This window comes from Anticarsia gemmatalis, chromosome 14, assembly GCF_050436995.1.
Source record: "Anticarsia gemmatalis isolate Benzon Research Colony breed Stoneville strain chromosome 14, ilAntGemm2 primary, whole genome shotgun sequence".
NCBI classification, from domain to species: Eukaryota; Metazoa; Arthropoda; class Insecta; order Lepidoptera; family Erebidae; genus Anticarsia; species Anticarsia gemmatalis.
This window is the reverse complement of record NC_134758.1, coordinates 6819190-6847030: the sequence shown is the minus strand read 5'-3', so window position 1 is coordinate 6847030 and position 27841 is coordinate 6819190. Positions and strand designations below refer to the sequence as shown.

The 27841-nt window shown below is 35.0% G+C and overlaps 1 protein-coding gene and 1 long non-coding RNA gene across 3 annotated transcripts in view; both read left to right on the top strand.

The window, feature by feature from the left end:
- Positions 1-27841, top strand: part of unc-13-4A (BAI1 associated protein 3) — a 66418-nt gene that overhangs the window by 19812 nt on the left and 18765 nt on the right. Inside the window, exons 4-10 of the mRNA XM_076123003.1 lie at positions 3642-3834; positions 7851-8070; positions 19546-19771; positions 20095-20273; positions 24662-24825; positions 26445-26683; positions 26945-27157. Of these exons, the coding sequence (XP_075979118.1) occupies positions 3642-3834; positions 7851-8070; positions 19546-19771; positions 20095-20273; positions 24662-24825; positions 26445-26683; positions 26945-27157 (1434 nt within the window). The remainder of the gene's footprint in view (positions 1-3641; positions 3835-7850; positions 8071-19545; positions 19772-20094; positions 20274-24661; positions 24826-26444; positions 26684-26944; positions 27158-27841) is intronic.
- LOC142978399 (uncharacterized) lies at positions 13504-16423 on the top strand. Of its 2 annotated transcripts, none has more exons than XR_012959755.1 (3): positions 13504-13588; positions 13790-13952; positions 16301-16423. It is a non-coding gene; the product is annotated as an uncharacterized LOC142978399 (long non-coding RNA). The 2 variants fall into 2 exon arrangements; XR_012959754.1 differs by having other exon boundaries at positions 13522-13588; positions 13740-13952.

Below are 27841 nucleotides of genomic sequence, written 5' to 3'. Positions count from 1 at the left end.
GCTAATGGCATTCAGATAATTTTTCACTGAACTGGTCGCCTATTTTTTTTACTATTGTTACTTAATATGCTATTTTAAAGCTGGTGGTTTTTAAAATTATTTACTTCGTGATATCATGCTGCGGTAAAAGGTCCATTAAAAATGTTTCGTCAAAAAGCTTCAGCGAACTGTAAACTGATTTATGGTTTACCTTCATGTAAATTGTCTCTCGTATACATATAAAGAAAGCAAATATGTATAGGAAATTAATTGACCCTAGTTATATTTGTTTTTTGTATTTCTGAACTCATTGATCAATAAGTTTGAATGCTAAATTGATTTAGTTCTGTCGACGTCGTATAGCCTTTATAAAAAAAAAACTAATTTAGAAACGTTCTTTATGTGAAATAGCATCATAAAATAGGAGCACGTTTTGGCGGCATGTTTTATTGTGGGTAATGTGTAAGTGTAACGAACAAACTGACCGTCACGCACATGTCAGCCGTTTCCGATCCGCACGTCGGACAAGCTTTATGTAGCCCTTACGTAATACCTTCCCAGCCCACAGGTACGCCTTTGCTTGTTAAAGAAAACCTCTCGCTTACAAACCTTTTTCAACGGCTTTAGTATCAATACGATTCAATAATCTGTAGCTTGATTTTTTACTACTATCGACTACCGACAACTGGTTAGCTATCGACATTTTGACATTTATAATGTACTGCCAAAAAAGTTTCTACGACGCACTGTGGATCGAAAATCGGCTGTAGAAGACATAGGATCTCGATGTCGTGAATATTATTTTTTTCGCTGGAAATGACTTCTGCTGATCATTACTGTTATAAAAAATGACATATGAAGTAATTGTATGCACAAATGGAAGAGTTATAAATTTTTTAAGAAAAATTTGTATGGAGCTGACATGAAAAATGAGAATATCTCTGGAATCGCAAGGTTGGCCGTTATATCCTCGTACACTGATATAGTACTATTTATTTGTGAATTTTTGACATACTTTATATCGCGGCATCACTTGCGATTTTTTTTCTAAAAATCGGCAAAATTTTCAAAAAATATTTTTTGTTTATTATACATTTTTATGCTTAAATGCGACTATAATAAGTGTAATTTACAATATTTTTTATGCTTAGACCAAAACATTCTAAGAAATCACATAATCGTATTACTCCTCCTCGAATGGTTGCTCTCTGAACCTCGTATAATCTTTGTTTCGGGCCTCTGAAGCTTCTTCCGAAAGACTTCCAATTGTTACAATAGCATTAACTGCAATTATGTCCCCTCGGTTAATCAACAATTTGTGGACGGTTGAAGACATGCAGTAGGTACCCATCGTACAATTCCAAGTATTTTTCAGCGGTTGTTCTAGCGTATTCTTTAAATTTCTGCACGTATTTAAACTCTCCAGATGTGATAGCTCTCAGAATCACAGCAAATCTGCGAATTACGTTTATGACCAGTTTGGTTCCATTAAAGTTGATAGCTGACGGTGATACCGTATGGGTGAATCCAAAACCCTGCTCACCACCTATGTATTGCCGTCCAGTCCATTTAAGTTTTGCGAAATAATCCAAAGAAGTTGTCATAAATGAAAAAACTGCAGTGGATAACAAAATTGAAGCTCTCGTTCCCTCACAATGTCGAAGACATGAAATTAGTCGACCAAAAACTCATCCAAGATCGATCAAAGGTTAAGATCATCTTTGAATCAATCTTGGATGAGCTTTTTTCTTGGTTGCAATAACTCTTGATGGCCTTCTCCTCTTGCAGACCACTTTTTGAAGTCGAGACGATGCGCTATGTGTAGAAGACATTTCATCACATTAATACACGAAGTGATGAAGTGATGTTTATCCGAACACGCCAGAAGAAACGGTTTTTGACGCGAGATCGAGAATATTTTTATGAAAATCTGTTCAGCGCCTTTAACGGGCGTCGTTGGAACTATTTTGGCAGTACATTTTAAATGTCAAACTTTTTATACTCGACAGTACAGACTGTACAGAATCGTACTACTGCTTTATTCGTTTAAAACAAATTATAAACCACTAAATACCAATTCAAATTCTTTGTTCGGTTTAACGTAATAATTATTTAATGAATTTCGAGAGCGTCAGTTTGTGTTAATTTTGATAAATTAATAAAATGATTGAAATGATAGGAGTGTATTTACGGGCATTACTGCATTAATATTCAGAATGTTTTATGCATTGTCACAGTGTAATTGATGGATTATTTGCTATCAAACGGGATGTATTTTCGGTAGAGGATTTTAACTTTAATATACGGTGAAATTTGGTGACAATGATGTAAAAACTGAATGTATTTTTTAATACATTTTTATACTTTCAAACAATATTTTAATTCCTTGTCTTCTGCTACCAAATGAACCAGCAATAACTTGTTTATTATTGTATATCGAGGCACGTGTCATAAAATCTTTGTCGATAGAAGCTCAACATTGATATCTTTTGTCGTAAAATTCATAATCTACCTCGTTTGCCTTTACGATATAAGTAAGAAGCCTATGTTAACTTATACTTGGTACCTAATCCAAAATAAGAAAATGTTACCAATTTTAATACAAAAGCCAAATAATAATTACATAATTATTGCGATTATTACGATTGTATTGAATCCTCTTATATACACTAGAATACGAGTTGTGATTTAGTGTTTTAAGATGGGAAATTCGTGTTCAATATAAAGTAGGTTATGATGTAGATTGTGACAAAAGATTATAAGTCTTTAAGAACATTTGTGATGCACTCAGAGACAATGGATATCAGTGAGATAAGACATGTATTGTGTTACTGGCCATAACATATTATGTAAAAGTTGACACAATTCAGTAATATTCTAGCGAAAAACAATAAAAAGTGCCTATTTATAAACCTGTAGGACTGATTGACTGACCTTTTCCTTGTTACTATAATGCATGTGTTTTAATTACTGACGCACGAGAGTTATTAATAGGTAGCAACATAGGTATATCATAAAACAGTCCCGTTTTCACGGTAACCAAGCTGTAGAGTATCGTTTTTCCTTGGCAACCCGCATCACGTAACTAAGGCTCGTCAAATGGTTTGAGTTCGGTCCAACAGTATTAGTACGATTTAATACCACTTATTCTATTTTCCTCGTAATATCTTAACATCGAAATGATCCTAAGTATATTTGTATTAATGAATTCGAAATGATTTACGTGATAATATTTTATTTGGCTAATTACTTAGCTTAGCACTTAAGCTAAATACTGTAAACGTGAATCAAATGCAATAAGTTTAAAATCAATTCGTATTCATAGTCATCATATCGATTCGATTTTAAACTTTTCCATTTGACGTACTTACTTCTAGGTAAGAATTTGAAATAGTCTAGAATTCTAAACCGTCTTTTTAAACAAACGAAACGCTAAGCGGCCAGTATAACACTGAGGAATTTTCATTTAATGTAATTTTCTATAGAGACTTTGACTAAACTTTTTAATCTTCTTAGACAAGGAAAAAATGCCTTAAACTCCTGCTTTATCTACTGCTGTAATTTCGAAATAAGTAATTAAAATTTTGTGCCTGTTGGCTTCGTGGAGCGTATATAGCTTAGCCTTAGGTGCTGACTAATTAGAATTTTCATTTTGTATTTAGTGTCCAAGAAACGGATGGGTCATACTTCGAGAGTTTCACCGCATTAGCCTGGCGGCAAGAGAACAGGAGGCTCGCAGCACTGAGACTCGCCGAGGCGAGAGCTGAGCGACCACCGCCGGCACCGCATGAACTTGGTCTTCCCAGCGTGTCAGCTCAACTGTCACATAAAGAGCATGAACATTTATACACAGAGGTAATTTTTATATATCTTTTTACTTATTTAATGCCTTAGTAAAAAAATATTCTATTTTATAATACGCAATTCACAAATCTCAAAAAAAGGTTCGCTAAAACGAAGCCATAAGAATTTATGCTTGAAATAAGATTAAAAAATTGAGTAGGTACCCAGCTTTATTGGCCTTCACAAAATTTTATTAAGAATCTTTAGGGACGCCTATTTTTAAGGTATTTTGTAATGAATTGGAGTTGAAGGGTTGACGTGACCGATGAAAATGCGGGAGACAGGACCAAGGTCGTTATATCGTTGACGTGCGACTAGAAAAATGTAAAAAGAGTCTGCAATAACGTTGTATTGTGGTTCATATACTTGTCGAAGGATTGAGCATATACATATATTACACGAAATGCAATAAAATATTGTGGAAATTAAATGTTTCGTTAACAAATCACGTATTTCATTACGTACTTAATTGTATAATTCACAAAAGGATTTAGGGTAAACCGCGCATTAATATTTATAATAAGCCTGTTATTTATTCAGCACCAATGATGTGGGTTAAACTGCATTTAGAAATTTATTCCATGTAGGTAATTATTATATGTTAACCAAATATTTTATTCATATAATATAAGAGATAATGACAATTTTTTACCGGAAACCATAATCTGATTGATAATAATAACTACTAACTATTATTTAAATCATAAAATCACAGTATTTTATAATAGAGTAAGATCCCAGAGCTGCCAGACCTGCGTGATTTTAGCAAAGCTGAAACTTTGAGGATTGTTAGTATAAAGGGTCTGTTAAGAGGTACGCACATCCACTACCTTGAAAGCGGGGCCGTTTCTGAGGTAGCGCGGAGTGAAGGTGCGTAAAAAACGACCCAACCTACGTTATAGTAGCAAAGCTGGTTTTCAGATATGTTATTAATGATATTATGTAGAATTAAAATTGACTATTGCCAGACCGTTTCCCGGGGCCATTACTTCTGCCAGACGCCTTAAATGTTATAAAAAAATGAGGTCAACTACGTCATAGTAGCAAGCCTAAATTTTATATATGTTATTAAATTTTACATAAACGGGTTATGTAACATTTTTCACTGGTACTCTGCTCCTATTGGTCGTAGCGTGATGATATATAGCTTATAGCTTTTCTCAATAAATAGGCTATCCAACAGTAAAATATTTTTTTATTCGCACCAGTAGTTCCTGAGATTAGCGCGTTCACACAAACAAACAAACTTCTCAGCTTTATAAAATTAGTATAGACTAGCTGACCCACGCAACTTCGCCTGCGTCACATAAGAGAATCATAATTATCCCCGTTTTTGTAACATTTTTCACTGGTACTCTGCTCCTATTAGTCGTAGCGTGATTATATATAGCCTATAGCCTACCTCGATAAATAGTCTATCTGACACTGAAAGAATTTTTCAAATCGGACCAGTAGTTCCCGAGATTAGCGCGTTCAAACAAACAAACAAACAAACAAACAAACTCTTCAGCTTTATAATATTAGTATAGATTAAAAGTACTTGGAATGTTTAGGAAGATAAGTAACATTATTTTGGGAATTATTTTAAAAATAGATATGGTTTACACTATTCACAAAAATTATGAAAAAAAAATTGTAGTCATTCATCATCATCATCATTATCTGAGCTCTTACTTCCCTCATCAAATTGAATATTTAAATCATCTCCACCATCGTCATTGTTACTTGAATTCTCTGTAAAAAAAAATGTAGGTAATGATGTTGAAAACAGTTACAAGTAGGTATATTGAAATAATAAAATAATGAAATAAAATAATATAATAATATAATATATAATATAATATTAATAATTGAAATAATGTTACTTATCTTCCTAAACATTCCAAGTACTTTTAATCGATACTAATTTTATAAAGCTGAGAAGTTTGTTTGTTTGTGTGAACGCGCTAATCTTAGGAACTACTGGTGCGAATAAAAAAATATTTTACTGTTGGATAGCCTATTTATTGAGAAAAGCTATAAGCTATATATCATCACGCTACGACCAATAGGAGCAGAGTACCAGTGAAAAATGTTACATAACCCGTTTATGTAACATTTTGACCTATTTCTCTTAAGTGACGCAAGCAAAGATGCGCGGGTCAGTTAGTATTCAATAATTTTTCAATTTTTATTTTTTTAATTCAATTGTTTTTCATTTATGCGTATGAATAATGCTCTTACTCTCGCACTCATAGGGAAAGTTTAATGGCGTCTAGGGGACGAAGGGCCCCGCGGAATGGTCTGTCCGCATACAAGGGGTCTTAAAATTGTACCTTTAATAACATATATAAAATTTAGGCTTGCTACTATGACGTAGTTGACCTCATTTTTTTATAACATTTAAGGCGTCTGGCAGAAGTAATGGCCCCGGGAAACGGTCTGGCAATAGTCAATTTTAATTCTACATAATATCATTAATAACATATCTGAAAACCAACTTTGCTACTATAACGTGGGTTGGGTCGTTTTTTACGCACCTTCACTCCGCGCTACCTCAGAAACGGCCCCGCTTTCAAGGTAGTGGATGTGCATACCTCTTAACAGACCCTTTATACTAACAATCCTCAAAGTTTCAGCTTTGCTAAAATGACGTAGGTCTGGCAGCTCTGGGATCTTGGTCCATAAGTCTTGTAATGGAAAGAGGACAATAAAACGAATAATAAACGTTGCAAGTAAAACAGATTTTCTGCAGTTGACATTTATATTAAAAACTGTTCCGTTGCTCAATCAAAACTTGAAGCAGTTTTGTATCAGTTTTATGAGAACAATAAATTTGTATCGAGAATCTTTCAATTCACAAATAAGCCAATAAGCGTGTTATTAATAAGGCAAGTAAGCCAATAATCCACATGTGACGGCTAATATGCATGAATGTGATAATTGACATGTATTAGTCACACGATTTGCATATTTTGTGAACGCTATACGGACTATTCCAAGTGTTTGTTACTGTTCTGTTTCAACTGTCGAATAGTGTGAATGTTCATTGTTTTGATCACTCAAACGCATAAATTACGTACTAGTTAAACAGTTAACAATGTTTTTGAAGTACCTATGGACTGTTCATCAGTGCTTTACTCAGTATCTACATATTTATCTGTTTCCTTTGGAGATTTTCCGACTAATTTAATCTAAACCAACTTTGACAACTAACTTAATTTCGTAATTAGCGAAACCTAAGAGTTGTTAACTTTACAGAGAAGTTATCCTACAAAGATTTCGTCTAGTTAGTCTGATGTAAATTCGCGAATAACAGATTTTGAAAGCTTGATTACTTAATTTACACCGTGTATTTAGAGACTTTTTTTTTTCTTGTAATTAATTGTGAACAAAAGAAAGTACTGATGCTAGATCTATAATAAAAGAGTTCTTTGTACCGTTGAATGAATTTTGTAATAAGTTTATAATACTACGGTATCTTAGTAGAGCGGTACAAGATAGAATATCCACCCTAATTGAATACTCTGTCTTTTGCGTAACAACGTTGGAACATGCAAAGTCGTCTTTTCGTCGTACATTCTTTCACGTCAGCCTTTTTCGTTACGGAGTCCATTTTGAAAAGGTACCTACGTAGTATGTTGTAGGTCGCACGTGAACACATGTTACTCGTACACTCACTTTTTTGCTCGAATATTGTACGCATTTAATATATTACTACGAGTACACATACTAGAATGAAACTACCAGTCCATGTGGATAGGATTTGATACAATTTATGGACAGCTATAAAGGTTTATATAAATAGAACGTCTATTTCATGGATATTGTATAATTGGCTGACAAGATAAATTATATCTCCATTAGTGATTAATCAGTGAAATATTCTTATTGTGTATTCTCATAATACATTTGTTTCCGTCGTATTGTAATTTAAGTCACATAAAGCTTATTAAATACTTATTGTCGTAATCATGGAGTCTGATGTGGACGTCTTATAAAAGTACCTGTGCGAAACTAGGGTTTAATCTAAAGATTCTCGTCACTAGGTGCTGTACTGCATAGAGAATGCAGTAGGGGCTCCAGCTCCCGATGGGCAGTTCGCAGCCTTCAAAGAAGAAGTGATAGAGCATGCGCGGCGAGCGTTCAGGATATCTTCCGACGTGCATTCTCGCGCACTGCTCTCAGCCGGCAGCGAGCGCCCGCCCACCGTTGTGCTCGGCTGCACTGTCCTCGAAGCAGATGGACTTGAAGCCAAGGATGCTAACGGTAACACTATGTTTTATAAAAGTTTTATTAAATACTTAAAGTATAGTTTTTTTAAGTGTACGAACTGTTTTGCGCGAAGTCCTTAGCGAGTTTTTAAAAAAAACTATTTATTAAAACCCGAAATATATTTATTAAGAGACCCAAAATTACACTACTACACGAACTCAAACCGTTGCACCCGGGAGATGTTAATGGAATTACTGAGTGATGCTAACTGCTAACAACAACTGACTACTGGCCGCGTGGCGGTGATGCTTTTATAATAATTATGTATTGCTTGCACAGCAAAACTTATTAACTAATTTCGGATATAACACGTCCCCCCTTGAAAACGGAGCTTCATCTTAAATAAGAAGAACGCGAAGTTTTAAAAACTAAACAGCGTGCAAGAGCTTGAGTTTTACAATCATATAAACATTAAAGTTATTACTAAGAAATAGAAAACATTAGTTTTATATTAAAATCATAGTGATATATATAAAAGATCACTTTATATAATGAAACTTAAGATAAATCATGAAACAAAATAGAAAAGTAAATTTTACTTCTAGAATATAGATTAGAGATAGTAATTATAAGTAGTTACCTAATAAATGCTTAGGTTGCGATTAGATTTTTCAAAAGGTCTAAATTTTACATTCTTATTCATTTTATTTATTTCAATTTCAGGTAAGCTTTGAATTGACCTTCTGTCAAATCCTTCAGAGTTTTCGGATACATTAGTTAATTCCATAGAGTGATTTATTGAAGTTTCATTACTACTTTTACTATCATTATAACAATGGTTATATATCTGTATACAACAGGATGGGTTAATGCATTTAGCAAAACATTTTTTATATAATTTATATAGTGAGTAAATGACAATTATACCAACTATTACATAAGTTAATGTTGAATAGTAATGACCATATTTAATAATGTGAGATTGATTCTTTACATTATTTATCTGGTTTTCTAAACTGTCTAATTTATGCGAAGCTAATTTAAATGATTCTAAATCTATGTTTGTCAATGAAATAGGAGAAATTTCGTGTAAACTGTCATTTAGTATATTAAATTTGCAACAATCATCTTCTGTTATGTCATAATTGATTGACAATTGACTCGGTAAAATTCTTTTATAAGTATGTGATGGATAGAATTGCAAGGTTTGGAAATACGCAATACAATCATTTTCCAAAGATAACAGGCCAGTGCCTTGCAGAGAATAATCTTTAATATTATGATTACATTTTAATGTTAACTTATTAGGTTTGGATTGGACAAATATGTATTTTCCATTATTTAGTTTTTGCCAAATATTAATGTTACCATAAATAAGCTTATTGTGACAAATATCAGGAAGTGACAAGGTTACTTCCGTTAACAGTTTTGACTCACAGGAAGGATTATTGATCGTTGACAGAATAGAAGGTAAAGGACATATCATATAATTTGTATTGACACTCTTACAACTAGTTATATCATCTAACATTGCGTAGTTTAATCTATCATCAGTTATTGCTATATAGAGTTTAGATGGGTGAATCAATACATATGTTAAAAAGTTATTACCTTCTTGAGGAGTAGGTAACGGTAGGTTTTTGTACACATTGAACCTCATAGGGTTAATCAGAGGAATTTGGATTACAAACATAATCTTATTATTATAATAATACGCAATTAATTGTGACAGATCTATAATATTATGTATATTTTGTAAAGATAAGGTAACAGGAAATTCAACATTCGATTTAAATTGTTTACTATTTGAAAGTTCGTTATATAATTTTGTAGGAGATAGGACATAGGGGTGTAAAATATTTGCCTTTGCAAATAAAATAGAATTTAAAATTGTATCAAGAATATTAGAGATTGACAATAATGATCCTTCTAAGACATTAAATAGGGAATTAATTTTCTCAATATTCATTAAATTAGTATTTGTTTTATGATTTTCAGTAAATATGTAATTAAGTTTTTGTATTTGCTTATCTAATTTAATTTCATTTTCATTTAATTTGTGTATGGAAATATTAAAGTTATTGATGGTGGACTGAACGACGTGTATGTTGTCCTTCATGAGGGAAAATATTTGATTTTCATTTTCTTGACAAGATGTAATAGCTTCATCGTATTTTCTAGCGTCATCTGCGTCTAGAGTACCGAAAAAGAACTTTAATATTTCGCCACCTAATTCGAGTGACCTTTTAGAACGATCATTGAATCTTTCGGAGATAAGGTGAGATAAAGAGTTATACTTAAGAAAATTAGCATTAATTAATATTTCTAAAGGGTCAATCGCATTTTTACAATCTAACGAAATTATAGCTAAATTCTTTGCTTTTTCACAGAAAGCAGATACACTTAAAATAGATTTTTGGATTTTATCTAAATAAGGTTTGATAGGGGCGACTTCGACGTGAGTTATCACATTCCAGAAGTCGTTGTAAAAATATGCAATTGATGACGGGTCAAAGTATATACCCGGACTATGAGAGATATATTCGATGGGGTCAGCCAAAACCAATCTGTAACAATGGCAAATCACGCTGGTTTAATTTCGTTAACATGATATTTGACATGTTTTCTATTTATGCTTAAAGAAACATTGTTTTTACCATGAATTTTTACTATTTTATAGGGACCTTTCCAAATTGGAGATAAGGCTTTCCTTAACCTATGATGATGTTTTAAATAGACCATATCGCCGACTTTGTAAGTTTTAGATGAGGAATTTGTATCATAATATTTCTTTGATGCTTCTTTACTTTTAGTTATATTTTCTAAGGCCCTTTCGCGAGCAAAACGCATCCTGTATTGTAAGGCGCGAATATAGTCGTGATAGGTAGTGCTATCATTTGATTCATATAAACTACTGGGTATGGAAGGTTTGTGGCCAAATAATAACTCAAAGGGAGTATATTCTGTTGTACAATGAGGCGTTGTATTATAGGACAAGATGGCAGTCGCTAAATAGCAATGCCAGTCGTCGTGATTTTCGTTTACGAACGACTTTAGATACTCCTTGAGAGTGGCGTGGCTCCTTTCTAGAGCGCCATTAGTTTGAGGGTGATACGGGGTTGAAAATAGATTTTTAATTTTAAGAATTTCTGTTAATTGTTTGAAGAGATCGGAGGTAAAACAGGTACCTTGATCAGTAAGAATCATTTTTGGAAAACCGAATAGAGAAAAGAAATGAATTAGATTTCGTGCTACTTCGTCAGTCGAACATGTTATCATAGGATAAGCGGAAGAAAACTTGGTCAAATCGTCCTGAAGCGTTAGTATATACCTGAATTTTTGAAGGCCAGCTTCGGGCAGAGTACCGACAATGTCGAGAGCTAATCTCTCAAACGGTTTGGTACTGGAGGAGGTAATGACCATTGGTGCTTTGTTTGAAGAGCGCATAGGTTTGTTTATTTGACATAGCCTACAATCTTTTACAAATCGTTCAATATCTGAACGCATAGATTTCCAGTAATAGGATGCTTTTATCCTATTGTACATCCTTTTTACGCCTGGGTGACCAGCAATAGTGGTACCATGATTTTCTTTTAAAATATTCGGGACCTCAGCGGGAGTAGGATATATGATTTTATTTTTATAGATATGCACTTTAATTTGAGTGCCATGGAAAATATACGATATCATATTATAAATTTTAACATACACTAATTTTGTAAAAGGCTCTGAAAAATCGGATATAGCTAATTCTTTTTCATAATTTTCGTTAGAAATAATTTTGTTCCGTAATTCCATAAGTAATTTATATATTATTTTATAACTTGTTTCGTCGTAATGATGTATTTTAGTATAAAGAAAATAAAGCGTTCTATTATTAGAATCTACAGTGTGAACGGTTTCAAGTTCACGTTCACGAGCGCGTAACTCGTCAGCATTTTCTACAAGTGATAACAACTGCTCACAATGTGGCATAGAGTAATCAAGGTCCAGAGACATCGGGCATGCTATACATTTTTGTTTGGCTAAATGAAGGGATTGACTATGCTCTTCTATGACAGTATCGTTGTTTGATGCGATTTTTAAAAATTGCTTTTTGAAGTATTGTTCATAAGTTGATTTATTTAAATTAGAGTTAGAAGTTAAGGCGTTTACGGGATATCTAGATAAAGTATCGACATTAGAATTTAGTCTACCTTGTTTATAGACGATTTCGTAATTATATTCCTCTAGTTTAAGTCGCCATCGTATAAGACGACTACCTGGATCTTTGACATTGAACAACCAAACTAAAGGTCTGTGATCCGTAACGATTTTGAATTGGTAGCCATATAAATAGGGGCGGAACGTTTTCACACCGAAAAGAATAGCTAGAAGTTCTTTTTCCGTTGTGGAATAGTTTCCTTCTGCTTTGTTCAAGGTCCTTGACGCATAGGCTATCGGTTTATCCTTGCCGATTTCACCTTGGGAAAGAATGGCTCCAATGGCATAATTAGATGCGTCAGTGGTAAGAATGAATGGCTTTGAATAATCAGGATATTGTAACAAAGGTGCTGAGACTAATTTATTTTTTAACGTTTGGAAAGCAAGTTCTTGTTCTTGCGTCCAATGGAAATTAACGTCCTTCTTTAAAAGAGAAGTAAGAGGTTTAGTAATCTTTGAAAAGTTTTCGATAAATCTGCGGTAGTATCCGACTAAGCCTAGAAATGATTTTATATCCTTGGCGTTTTTGGGAGATGGAAGACCTTCGATGGCTTTTATTTTGTCGGGATTAGGCGAGACACCTTTATCAGTGATTACGTGACCGAGATAAGTCACTTCTCGGCGTAAGAACTCGCACTTGTCTGGTTGTAGTTTTAAATTATGTTGCCGAAATCTTTCAAGGACAAATTTTAGCTTATCGAGGTGACTAGGAAGATCTGGAGAGTACAAAATGCAATCATCTAAGTAGACGTAACAGTGTAATCCTTGAAGACCAGATAGTACTGTATTCATAAGACGCTGAAAGGTGCTAGGGGCATTTTTAAGCCCAAAAGGCATTCTGTTGAACTCATAGTGACCAGATGTTTCATTTGTGCCAACAATTGTGAATCCTGTTTTTGCTGCGTCAGCAGGATTTAATAAAATTTGGTGAAATCCACTTACAAGGTCTAAGGTTGTAAAATATTTAGAATGCCCTAATTGGTCAAGAATATCTGTTATCAGAGGTATAGGATAAATTTCGGACACCGTGACATCATTAAGACGACGATAATCTATGACGATACGCCATTTACGTTTACCTGAGGCATCTGCCTTCTTTGGGACCACCCATACAGGGGCACTCCATGGTGATTGAGAGGGGCGTATGATATTTTGTTTCAGCATTTTAGTTATTTGATTGTCCACTTCTTCCTTGTGGCATTCCGGGAAGCGGTAAGATTTTACGTGAATTGGAGCGGCATTTCCCGTATTTATAGAATGATCGATAGTGCTTGTATAGGTGAGGGGTTCACCTTCGAGATGGAAAATATCTGTGAATTGAGAACAACAGTCTAACAAAGCTGCTTTTTCTTCAGGATTTAAGTGAGAGGTTCGTATTTGATTTAGAACTAGATTTTGTCTATCAGTAAGAGAAGGAGAAGTTTTATTTACAGTTTCGGTATTTGAAATTGGCAGACACTCTGTGAGGCTATTATCCACAGGTGTGAGATTAACGGAATAATTATTAACTTCAATTTCAGATTCAGTTGTATTTAGAATTGAAACATTTACTCTACGATTTGGCTTTAAGGTGACAACACAATTCGCGACATATACTCCTTCAGATATTTTATGATCAAGAACTAAGGCTTCTTTAAGAAGAGGTAACTCATCTGCACTGTTTGACACTCCACATTCGATTACAGCTTCGGAACGAGCAGGGATTTTATAAATTGGCAGTTTGAAACGTAAAGGTAAAGTATGATTTTGCATTATTAAACATTGCTTATCATAATCTATGACAGCTTTAAGATAACCTAGACAATCAGTACCGATTATGCCATCATATTCAAGATGAACATTATTAACAACATGAAACTTATAAGAAAACACGTCTGAAGATAAATAGAATTGCATTTGAAAAGTACCTAATGTTTGGCAATATGTACCGCTATCATTGATTCCTTTAAGTCTCACTATTTCTGGAGATAGATTAGGTTTTTGATAAAGACTTTCTTCTTTTACTAAAGAAACGCTAGATCCGGTGTCGATTAGTAGAACGAGTGACCGGTTAGTATGCTTAGTTAATAAGAAAACATGCGGAAGTGTTACCTTTTTATTAAACGAACTCGTTTCGTAAACTGGTATATTATTTTGATAAGATTTGGGACATTTTAAGGACTGGGACAAATCATCCGACGGAAAAGAGGTAAGTTTGCCTGCTGAATTATCATCATTTTCCTTACAAGGTAAGTCGTTTGTGTAGTACTTAAGAGAGTTATTATAAGATTTAGATTTATCATAAGATTTAGTATTATCATAAGATTTAGAATTATCGTAAGATTTAGTATAGGATTTAAGATAATCATAAGATGTAGTATAAGATTTAGTATCATTATAAGATTTAGTATAAGATTTAGGATTATCATATGATTTTGTATAAGATTTAGGATTATCATACGATTTAGTATAAGATTTAGGATTATCATACGATTTAGTATAAGATTTAGGATTATCATACGATTTAGTAAAAGATTTAGGATTATCATATGATTTTGTATAAGATTTAGGATTATCATACGATTTAGTATAAGATTTAGGATTATCATATGATTTTGTATAAGATTTAGGATTATCATACGATTTAGTATAAGATTTAGGATTATCATACGATTTAGTATAAGATTTAGGATTATCATACGATTTAGTAAAAGATTTAGGATTATCATATGATTTTGTATAAGATTTAGAAATAATTGTGTCATTTTTGAATCCTATGGATTCCGATCGACACGCATTCGGAATCCGATTTAGTTTAAAGGTTCGGGAATTAATGTTTCATTAACGCTTGAATGGTTCATGGCCGTATCATTCGTATGGCAAAAATTTACATTTGCGTTGCCTCTATGTACATCACTACTCTGTGCATGAGTATTATTACGGTGTTGATTATTGTACTGCCGCTTGCGACACTCGGTTATCAAATGACCGGGTCTTTTGCAATATGCGCAACTTTTACGTGGGAAATTATTAGGAATTTGTGACGATTGAATTTGCATGGGAAAACGATTTTGATTTGAAAGATTTGAATTAGAAAAATTTGTATTATAAGATTTTACATTTTTGTTCTTATTTCGATAGCATTCTGAAGACAAGTGACCTTGTTTGTTACAAGTCGAACATGTCTTCGGTGATTTAGAAGAGAGTTTGGTAGCGTTAAATAATTTTTCTTCTTCGATAGCATGTGTGACCGCCTCGTTTAGTGTTTTAGGGTTACGACATCGAACTATATGCGAAAAACTCGGATTTAGACCCATAAGGAAGGTATTGAGTGCTAAATCTTCAATACCGGCGACTCTACCGACTAATTCGTCCTTTTTATCACATGAGAAATGCACATCTGCTAACAACCGCGTAAGACATGATTCTATTCTCAAGGAAAATTGCGTGACTGTCTCCGACGGCAAGTTTTGTTTGCAATTTTGTAAGTCGGACAAAAGATGTGATGAATGTTTCTTCTCACTAAAGTTCTGTTTTAAGAAATCCTTGAGTTCTGACCACTTACTAAAAGTTTTTAAAGAACATGCTACTTGTGCCTTACCTTCCAATTGGGAAATAATAAATTTACATAAGATAGTTTGTTGTTCAACGGAGGCAAGTGAAATGGCATTGTCACAGTTTGTAAGAAAAGCGGGGAGCGTTTCCCTTTTACCATCATATGGTTTAATAAATTTGGTAAGGAAATTAAGAGTTATAGCATTGGACATTTTTGTAGGATTTTTATTTTCCTTTTCAGATTTTACTGAAAGTTCGGAATCCGTCATTGATAATCAACAATAATAATTAATAGGTATATGTTTAGATAACCTTGGGATTTAGTAGATATAAATTGATTTCTAATATAATAATTAGATTATAAGATTTAGATATACAGATTATTTGTTGTTACACGGCTAATTTAAAATAAAGTCTTATAATAAGATTTTCTTTTCAGGGTTGCAGAACGATGCACAAATTATTTCGAATACTTTTATCACAAAATTTCACTGCACACACAACACAGAAAGTTAAGACTTACGTTGATGATGATTTCGTGTTCCAGATGAAGGCGAAGAGGATCAGGTGAGTTAGCTGCATCATGGGAACTGGCAACAGTTGAAGACGTTGACAACACGGAGCTGCTCTACACCCAGAGGGTTTTATAGGCTCAGTAGAATTTGAGTATAAAAATTTCAGATTGAAGACGTAGGTAATTCAGGTCAGGGTTCAAGGTCTCGATTGCTGCGGCGCCGGCTCACGCTTACTAGCGGAGGCTGAAGGTCGGCTGCAGTCTAGTCAAGGTCAAGACTAGAATTTGGTTGACGGGCTAGCGCTGGCTCACGCTACAAAGCGGAGGCTGACAGTCGGCTAAGGGGTGTACTTGCGTGTCTGATGCGGGCTCACGCTGCGTGGGGCGAAGACTTATCGTCGATCTGACGTGATGCGGGCTCACGCTGCAAGAGCGGAGGCTTACCGTCGACCTTGCGCTGCTAGTACACACTCACTAAGAACTGTCCGAATGCTGTGGTCTGAACACGGGTCCAGAAAGCCAACAGCATCCCACTTCTGACACCAAATGTTTTGCGCGAAGTCCTTAGCGAGTTTTTAAAAAAAACTATTTATTAAAACCCGAAATATATTTATTAAGAGACCCAAAATTACACTACTACACGAACTCAAACCGTTGCACCCGGGAGATGTTAATGGAATTACTGAGTGATGCTAACTGCTAACAACAACTGACTACTGGCCGCGTGGCGGTGATGCTTTTATAATAATTATGTATTGCTTGCACAGCAAAACTTATTAACTAATTTCGGATATAACAGAACGAAATAAAGTCACAAACGAGATGAGTAATAAATGTCTAGTATGATTATGTAAACGGCCATATGGGTAGAGATAATCGATGAAAGATAGGTATTTGTTGGTGAAAGATATCAAATAGCTGAAATATATGGTGTACGCAGATTTGATGTCGGGTATGGATGTGTGACAAGACAATAGGTACTAATCTTATTGGCTCCACCTAGCGTGGAATAAGATAAAGGCAATGATGTAAGAATTGTAGTATAGTACGCACTCTGCTCTTTACTTTAAAAATAATATTACCTCAACTTTATCACCTTCGAATAGAAGAATATTGAAGAAAAGCCGATATAAGGAGATTTAGGAGGTAAGTGAATGTTATGTAACGAAAATATAAATAAAATAAGCTTGTACACGAAAGGAAGTAATGCTTTCAGTTGACAGTCCTAAGAACATATTTGGAAAAAGTTTGTGTCGTGATATGTCGTATGGTGCGGCGACGAAAGTAAACCTACGCTTAATAGAACTCGCTTGTTGCTCACACGTCCTCCCTTTATGTGCCCTTAAATCATATTCATAAATGATGAGTGTCGCCTTGAATAAATTTTTCTTTTCTCTCGGTTGAGTTACCTGAACTGACATTTTGATCATTTATCCTAATAAAAGCACACATAATGTATCCTAAAATATTGTTACATTTTCACTTAGCTTTTGCTCATATAAACTTGTAGAGATCTTATGTGACCTATATAATTCGTATATTGTTAGGGGTTGAGGTAATTAATTATTTTGTTTTTTTTTTCTCTTTTTTACAACATTAAACTATTTAAAACTAGTCGAGTACTATTATTAAATACTAGCTGACCCGCGCAACTTCGCTTGCGTCACATAAGAGAATCATAATTTTCCCCGTTTTTGTATCATTTTTCACTGGTACTCTGCTCCTATTGGTTGTAGCGTGATGATATATAGCCTATAGCCTTCCTCGATTAATAGGCTATCTAACACTGAAAGAATTTTTAAAATCGGACCAGTAGTTCCCGAGATTAGCGCGTTCAAACAAACAAACAAACAATCAATCAAACAAACAAACAAACAAACTCCTCAGCTTTATAATATTATATAGTATTTATAATATTATAGTATAGTATAGATAACAGAAAAATATGGTTTTTAGTAGGTTTATGCACCTAAAAATATAACTAGCGCATATTATAAAGCTCGCTCACTGACAGCTACACTTGTTAAAGCGAATTACGGGCAGCCGGCGAGATACACTGCGATCGTGGACTAAGTGTCGAGAATACCTCTTAAAATAACGTCAAGGGGCGGCACAGTATGCAAAAATGCTTTAAAACCCTTTTTAAAAGCTGCTAGAAATAATGTATTCCTAAAAGCCAGTATTTCCCGTAGAATAAACGGTGTTACTACTGAAAGTTAGAATGAAATTTGTATTGAAGCGAAACTTTGTTTCGACAGGTTTGCAAACGCCTAGTAAAAGTTGAAAGGTATTCAATTACGCTTCTCAGAGTTTCGTAAACCGTGTACATATCGAATGATGTGGTAAAATTCGTAACATTACTAAAGGACGGCTTATTCAAATTTAATCTAACTCTTTGTTTCTATCAAATATTCAGACAGTTAAAGAATACAGCCTCTAAAATATGTTATGGCTGTGGGGAGCAGCTCAGTTATTTCTATATTACATTTGTTGTGGAATTGGGCCACAGTTTTACAAGCCTCCCTCATATCGCCGGTCTTTTGTTATTTTATTATTGTAAGATACCCATGCTGTTTCTTGAACAATGTTTAAAAAAATATAGGCGATATAAAATATACCTACGCACTATTTTGAGGTATGCTTAGAAAAACTTGCTTATAAATATGAAACTTGATAAAGATTAAGCCGTTTTATTTATGTTTAGTTCTGCAGGGGAACGTGATTTCGAACGATTTTCTTAAGGAATAAGTATGTAGCACGGTATCCCAAAATAAAAATAGTTACTTGTCGACAAAGGAAAACGTATTTTGAAACATAAATAGACTTTTTAATCATGCCAAAATACCTATATACTTTGTGTATTATATACTGAATCTAACTATTTCGGTATGTATTCAAAAAGCAAGCAAGTAAGTGGAAACTTCCTTCTAAGACTTCGTAACTTCTAAGGAATGACGGGAAATGCAATCTGCATACTTGTTCTCCTGGAAATTCGAAGCTTTTGCAGGAATGTATACAGGGTCGTCGAACTAAGTAATTGAAGAGTTGGGAAAGAAACCGTAAAGGGAACTTTTGAAAGTATTTTCAATGCTGCGAGTGGAATACTAGAAATTGTGCCGTATTGTGGTTCAATTTTGTAGAAGTGGGTACACAATAGCTGCCTGCTGAAAAGAAACCTGGTATTTGTCGATTGTTTCGAATCAACAGAAATGATTACAAAAGAAGAAGCATAATATATTAGATAAAACTTCATAGGCTAATAGTTATATTGTTTTCAGGGTTCAGCGATCCTTATTGCATGTTGGGTATCCAGCCAGCATCGCTCCCTGCTTCACCGCGCTCGTCTGAAGACGAAGGTCGTAAGCACGGCTTCAGGCTGAGCTTCAAGCGCCGAGATGGTCGCCAACAACGCGATTCGCTTGGGCGTCTACCGGCCCGCTACATACGTGCCACTAGTGTCAGACCACATACGCTATCACCTAAGTGGAACGAAACTTTTAAATTGTAAGTAGAAGTTAGGTTTAATCCGTAAAAGACTCATACGTATAGGGAGAAAATAATCTTTTTTTTTTGATGCGCCCATAACCAGTTGCGCTCACCTGTCGGTAAACGATCTGTGGGTAAAGCAAACCCTTGGCGCGGTCAATCCATAGATGGGTGACCGCATACTGGTATTTGAACTGGACGACTCCGTGCTTCGGAGGGCACGTAAAAAGTCCCGGTTGTTGTCAATTAAGATAACAGTCGTTAAGCCACATCAAAGGCCTTCGGGCGGCTTGAACAACTTTGACACTAGGTTGACTCAAATATTGTTTTTGTGTCCTTAGTGATATCGATGATATTTCATCGGATGTACTGCACCTGGACATCTGGGACCACGACGACGAGAGCTCAGTGCTCGATGCTGTGTCTCGACTGAACGAAGTCCGTGGAGTTCGCGGCCTCGGCCGTTTCTTCAAGCAAGTCTGCCAAAGTGCACGTCAAGGCAGCCAGGACGACTTTCTCGGTAAGTTTTTCCAATCCAATTTCTCAAGTTTTATTTATTACAAAAAAAAAATAATGGCAAAATAAAGGGGAAAAGATTTGTGCCAACCGAAATATTTAAATCTTCTATTCTATTTGCCTAATGTACCGTAAGTACGTCACGCAAAACTAAAATGCATCTAGCTATTTAGAAAATGCAATAAATGTAGCGTCCTGGGAAAAATCAATATAGGTTCCCTCTGCTTCAAGTTCGAATTTACTGGAATAAAAGGAACTAACTAACTTTGAATAAATTTGCGCCGCCATAGAAGAATAGATTGCTACCATTTCATACATTAGCATATCTACTAGGCAGTATTTGCATCTAAATTATTTCAGAAATGTCACATACATACATATACTGCAATATCTAAGAGGTATCTATATCAAATTCGAAACAGATGCTTCATTGGCTATTCCGCATTAAACAAGTGATTAATAACTTTCGTTACTGATAAATGAAATGATATGAGAAACTTTAGACATAGACTTAGACATAAATTTATTGCATCATAAAAACTGTGTACATAAGTTGTTACAATATAATAATAGTTTCAACAGTTACCCGTTTTGGGTGTTGCAAATTTTAAGGGTGCATTTACTTATACCTACTTATTATCTATCTTATCAAACTATTTATCTATTGTCAAGTTTTGTAATGTAGTACGTATACCGCTAGTGAAAGAGCAAAACACACTACCAAGGCCCTTCCGATGGCTTAAAGTAAGGCTGGGCTGACCACACGTGAGCCTTTTGCCTAATGGCGTCGAGCCTTAATCTACCACGATTTTAACAGACACAAATATGATGTAAATTTTCTATATTATAACTTTGTGCGACAGTATCTCAATTCTCTACTACTTTCGACTGACGACAACCGGCTTGTCATCGAGAAATTTTGTAAGAAAATCTAATCAGCGCCTCTGACGGGCGTCGTAGTAACTGTTTTGATAGTATATTCTAAATGTCAAACTTTCGATACTCGACAATACCGACTGAATTGAGCTTATACTTTAAACTAATAAAACATACTAAAAGCACAACATAAATAGTACATGCCACAGCTACAATTAACGTTTTAAATATGTATTGTATCGTTTAATAGCGTAAATAGGTTTTTGATAATGTTTATGAAGGTAAAACGTACTTCAATTAGTAGGTACACCGCAAAACGTTGGATTTACCTTATTTACAACAAATTAATTAAATTATGGTATAATGACGTTGTTTTCTATATTATAAACTAATTATATTAATTTCATCAATTACTAGTAACATATAATTAACAAAGAAAAAATTATAAACAACTTTTAAAATAGAATAAAATATTTCTTTACGTTCATATTAAGGAACATAAAAAAGACGAGTACACCATCAACTTTTAGCAAATCTTATATTTCAGAGGGGCCACTGTGCCCAATTATAAAAAGTTACGACTTTTGATCCCTCTGTGCCTCAGAGACGGCATAAACCCAGAGGCCTCACCGTTATAAACATTAGGAAGCAAGAATTGTGGAGATAAATCGATTCTCAGATTGACCGGAAGACTTTAATCTATACTAATACTATAAAGCTGAAGAGTTTGTTTGTTTGTTTGTTTGAACGCGCTAATCTCAGGAACTACTGGTCCGATTTCCGGAAAATTCTTTCAGTGTTACATAGCTCATTTATCGAGGAAGGCTATAGACTATCATCACGCTTCGACCAATAGGAGCAGAGTAACAGTAAAAAATGTTACAAAAACGGTGAAAATTATGACCCTTTCTCTCTTATGTGACGCAAGCGAAATTGCGCGGGTCAGCTAGTCTTCTAGAAAATCAGTCATAGTGATTTCTATGACTGATGCACTACACCTAACCATCCTAGTATGTATAGAGAACTAGCTTTTACCCGCGACTTCGTCCGCCACCTGAATTTTCCCATGGAAATGCGTCATTTTCCCGGGGTAAAAAAGTAGCCTATGTCCTTTCTCGGGTATCAAAATATCTCCATACCAAAATTCATGCAAATTTGTTCAGTAGTGTAGGCGTGATGAGTAACAGACAGAGGTTACTTTCGCATTTATAATATTACTAGCTTTTACCCGCGACTCCGTCCGCCAGCTTAATTTTCCCATTATGCGTCATTTTCCCGGGGTAAAAAGTAGCCTATGTCCTTTCTCGGGTATCAAAATATCTCCATACCAAAATTCATGCAAATTGGTTCAGTAGTTTAGGCGTGAACGAGTAGCAGACAGACATACAGACAGAGTTATTTTCGCATTTATAACATTAGTATGGATATGGATAGTAAGAATATAGTAAGAATTAAATCTAGTGAAGAACAAATGGCTCTACAAATAAGGGCGTTATTTGTTTTGCCTACGACGAACGACTTGCAAAGTATTCCCGCGGGCGGTGCGCCTCCCGACACGCGATCTGAACTCATCACACACCTGAGTTTACTTTGTACCGACTACGTTAAGCTCAGAAAGTGTTTATTTTTAAGATAGCTCGAGAACTGGATGGGATATGCACACACATCTATGTATGTACTCAATTTAGCAAGACAGGAATAAAATATTTAGTCGTTTTTTGTGCCTGCTGTGGTCAATGTTGGGTAAAGCCTTAATAGTTCATTAGGTTAGCCTTCGAGAAGATAAACTTAATATACTTTCAAAAACTATTTGAAAACCTTTATCATCCCTTGAAACCTGTCAAAAATATATATAGTATAGTAGGTATTATCGATTTTCACATTTCAATGAACATAGATGATGATTGAATATTGACTTACAAAGTGTATAATTTGGTAATTTATTAATATTATCACCTAATGGATCGAACTATTTGATGGATGAAGGCAACAAATTAGTACTAATTGACAAGTAACCTAATGATTACGTACGATGAGATAATTAGACAGTGACATCGGGTTTATTGCGGCCTTGGTTTTAGCTTATGTTAATATAATAAATACTAGAGGCCACCCGTGACTTCGTCCCCGTGGAAACCCTTCCCGTGTAAATCCCGATCCCTCAGAAACTCCGGGATAAAAAGTAGCCTATGTGTTATTCTAGGTCTTCAGCTACCTACATACCAAATTTCATCGTAATCGGATCAGTAGTATTTGCGTGAAAGAGTAACAAACATGCATGCATACATACATACATACATTCTCACAAACTTTCGCATTTATAATATTAGTAGGATAGTCATCATAATAAATACCTACATATTGGTAAGCACAAACACATACCTGTCATCCGCAAACATAAAGGTTTGTTTATTCTGTGAAATTTAAAACAAAATATGCATTTCTGTTTGAACTTTCTGGGTTTTACATGAAAAATAAACATGAAATGTTGGCAGTTCGAAATAACGGCAGTTTGAGAGAGTATTCACCTTTGAGAGAGTTTTTTCCTATTGAAATCAAAACTTGCATTGTGGTGGGAATTGTTTGAGTAAATAATTGCGCCCATTTTTAAATGTAGTCAGTACCTGAAAAAGTACGTAAATTTTTATACATTAAATATATTTGTAAACATTAAGAGAACTTATCTAAACATACATTTTGTAGGGTTTTATCGCCTTAAATGACGCGTGACCTTAAAAGAAAAGGTATATACAATGATACTGTTAGGTCGGGGAAAAAGTCTTTTCGCATTATAGTATGTATGAACTTGTAATAAAATCTTTTCTCTACACAAACAAGCTCGATATTTGGGTACCTCACGAGCTCACTGAAAGAAACCTAATGAACCGTGTACTCATTTGTGATTCTTGAAGCCAAGAGATTTCATTATAAGTTCATACATACTATAATGCGAAAAGACTTTTTCCCCGACCTAATATAAATATGAGACACATATAGCCAAAATAAATATTTCTGTAATTTAATCATATCACTGAGTTGATACATCCTGACCATTAAAGGGTTAAAATAGCATCGGAAATAAGCTTTATGGAATTAATGCAGCAATTTAATTTCCATTTATTTTGTCAACGTAATCGGCTTACGGAGCTTTGTGCATTGCGAGAGTCTGTTGATTTCAGCAATTATTATACTATGCCTGTGACACTCCTGTAGAAATAAGAGCAAAACAGTTCGAACTTTTTCGAGATTTCGCTGACTTTTGATACAGGAATAGTTACAGAAAAAAATATAATATATTCGTGTTAAATAACGTTTGAGATACTGATGAAATTGTATTTACAGTTTAAAATATCAATGCCGTAAACCCGTTTTTATTTTTATATCTCTGTCGAATTTCCGGTTAAGATAGAGTTGGACTTAAATTATGTTTATATAATAGTAATTTGTAAATATTCTTGTAGATTATAATTTCACCTAAATTAACAAATAATAAAAAAAATATGTTTATATGTTTAGGTTGTGTGAACATCCCACTCCGTGAGATCCCTTCGACCGGTGTCGAAGCGTGGTACAAGCTTGAAGCTCGGTCGCAGCGCTCATCGGTGCAGGGCCGTATACGCCTCAGGCTGTGGCTTTCCGCCAGGGAGGCGGGCCGACATGACGACGACAACTGGCAGCAGGTAAGTTTTATGAAAATATTCACTACAGAACTAAGTACTTATTGATTAAAATGGCGACGATGATTGTACTTTTAGCGTAATCTTTAAATTGAGATCACTGTTTTCTCTAAAACAGACAGTGAACTAGTAATTATACTGAATGTTTTTTTTTAAGGAGTGTACAAAATGTCTTAGAAATACAAATAAAAACTATCATCAGCAAGAAGATTACACAAAACTCGTATTTAGTAGACTATTGTGCTCTATGCGTAAAGGCAAACAGACGTGAAATCGAAAACCAAAGCACTTTTCCGTCCGAGTGGAATAGTACAATTCAGCGTCGTGATTTTCTGCTTGCTTCGTTTAGTCTAATTTTATACTTGAGCTCCTCTGATATTAATAACGCCATTTTCTCAACATCTAAGGGAGAGCTTAACGGAACGGTTTAATAAATTGTCTAATAAAGCTAAAGAAAATAGCTGTAACAATCATTGTAGGATTACGTTCCAATATTGGTAATCCGCGGGGCAGTGCACCGTGAACTCATTTATTGACTTTTTGCATCGAACCATTAGCCAATATAGCTGTACAGAGTTACAGAGTAGCTTTGTGTAGTAGCAAATATAGCGCTATCGTTAGGGACGGGCCGCGTGTCGACCACGCTTCATCGCCCGCCCATATTCTTATTTTGGATCCTATTGCCTCCTTTATTTGCTTAACAACCCACAGCCGATATAGATTTATCAGCAACAATGTCAACTTATTAATAGCTAAGAATTCATGCGTCATTTTTATTTATAATTTTATCGAGATTAACCATCGAGTTGAATTTTCCGCTACTGCAATAGTTACCGAAAATATTGTTTAATTTAAGAATATAAATTTCGAATAAATATATTTGTGATATATCAAATAACATTATGTAGGTACAGTCTCTGATTATTCGTTGCCACCAGTTTTTATAAGTTAACTCATAAGAACGCCTCGCCGCCAAGGAAGGCTTCCCCAGTTTCTCAATAACGTATTCAAAGTATTCAGTGTCTGAATCTCTCTTTTAGCCCCCCATAATCAAGTAAGCGAGCGACTGAAGCAAAATTGCGATTACACGATAAATCCAATTTATTCCTCATAGGTGCTTTTTCCAGTGTGACTCAGTAGGACTGGCTTTTTTACGCTCCAAAAGTTTTCACATGCCCATTTCATTATTTTGGTTTTGAGATATATCCTAAGAAATCTCTTGTAAATTAAAAGGGTCTTATAAGCCGCCCTTTGAGAAAGTAAAGGGGAATCGAGCGCTGAGCTCTCAGCTTAGTTGCTAAAACTTTTACCTGTTTTGAAGCACCTGTGTGACGGCTGTTCTTGTTGAAATAAACATAAATTAAATTAAATAACAGTGAAAAGATAACCATTTGCAATATATGGTAAACTAGTTATTTACTTACATATCTCGATTTAAAACGCACTGATTTTCTATATGGGATTTCCCTTGATTAAATTAGGGCGAAAATAATTTAGCTTGGCACTTTCACAAAATATTACAAAAAAAAATGTTTTTTATTTAGTTTTTAACATAGCATATATCGTTAATCCGGATATTAAGCTGGAATTAATGTTAGTAGTCAAATGTCTGTTTTGTAAAGGTACGTCAGCACGAGCGTTTATTCGGCGTGTTGCTGGCTCACGAGGTTGAGACCGCAGGCATGGCGGCCGCCAGCGCCGAGGGGGAGTGCAGCGCCATGTTCGAGGGCGAGCTGTGTGGGGCCGCGCAGACCTTGCTGCACCAGCACGCTATACAAGGCGACCTGAGTGCGCTGCAAGCCGCTATCGCACGTTTTGCAGCCGCCTGCAGACTGAACAGTGATGCACCACTTGATCCAAAGTAACATATTTATTGAAAACTAGCTGACCCGCGCAGCAGCTTCGCTCACGATTTTATTTGCAAGTTTTTGTTTTTCTTCGTAAAAACCTTCCGAACCCGTGTCTTTAAGGAAATTTTACAAAAGCAATCGGCGGAATTGGTTGAGCCGTTCTTGAGTTTTACGCTTAGCAACACATTTGGCGTTACATTTTATATATAAGAAGATAATTAAGTAGCTGTATCGAGAACAAAGTGTTGAATAATACATTTTGTATTGTAAAGGTACATGTACAAGCTGCTGACAGAGCTGGAGCGCGCGTGGAGTGCGTGCGAGTCGATATCGAGTAGTGGCAGTGGAGACTCGGGCTCCGGCGCCTCCCGCGACGAGGAGCGCTGGCTCGCTGATTGTTTCTGTGAATTTGTGGAACGAGCTCTGCACCAGCTGCGTCTCCATAGAGATCTGTACCCCGTACTTCATCAGTACAGTCTAAACAAGTAAGTTTACTCTTAACAACTGAGTCGTTAATGTTCTTCCAATGACTATTCAGTGGATAGTGGCAGATTTGGATTCTTTGTAATCATGTGCACAAGTAATGTTCACGTATCGGTCGCCTTACCTAGAAATGGAAAGACGATGATAAGGAGAAAATTGTTTTCTACTATATTAAGTAAGTACGCACTTATTGATTCACGCATTGTCATCTAACTTTGTTTCTTGTAACGTAAGGAATATAAATATTTTGTGCAAAATATTACCTTTGTAATGTAATTAGCTTTATTAAAACAATTTCACTAAGTAAGATTGTTCAAGATACCCTTGGAACTTAGAACCGACTCTTGTCGGAGTTTGATTGAGGGATTTTGTAGATTTCGTGCAATAATAATACGAGCACAAAGGAACTCGCCCACGAAGTATTTTCTCAAATTCAGTGACGTAATTTCGTTTTATATTTGACTTTTTGTTAGGAAATCTTGATTACACGTTGTACCGTAAAATTATATTTCCTCAACATAATAATTATGTACTATCTGTTGTTAAACTGATTCAGGTAATGTATATCTTTAATAAACAAGAATCAAGAACTTACTATTTCTTAAATATACCTTAACAAACAAATTGTTAGAATAACTGTTCCCTGACCACCACAAACTTGCTGACTACCATAGAAGTTAACAAAC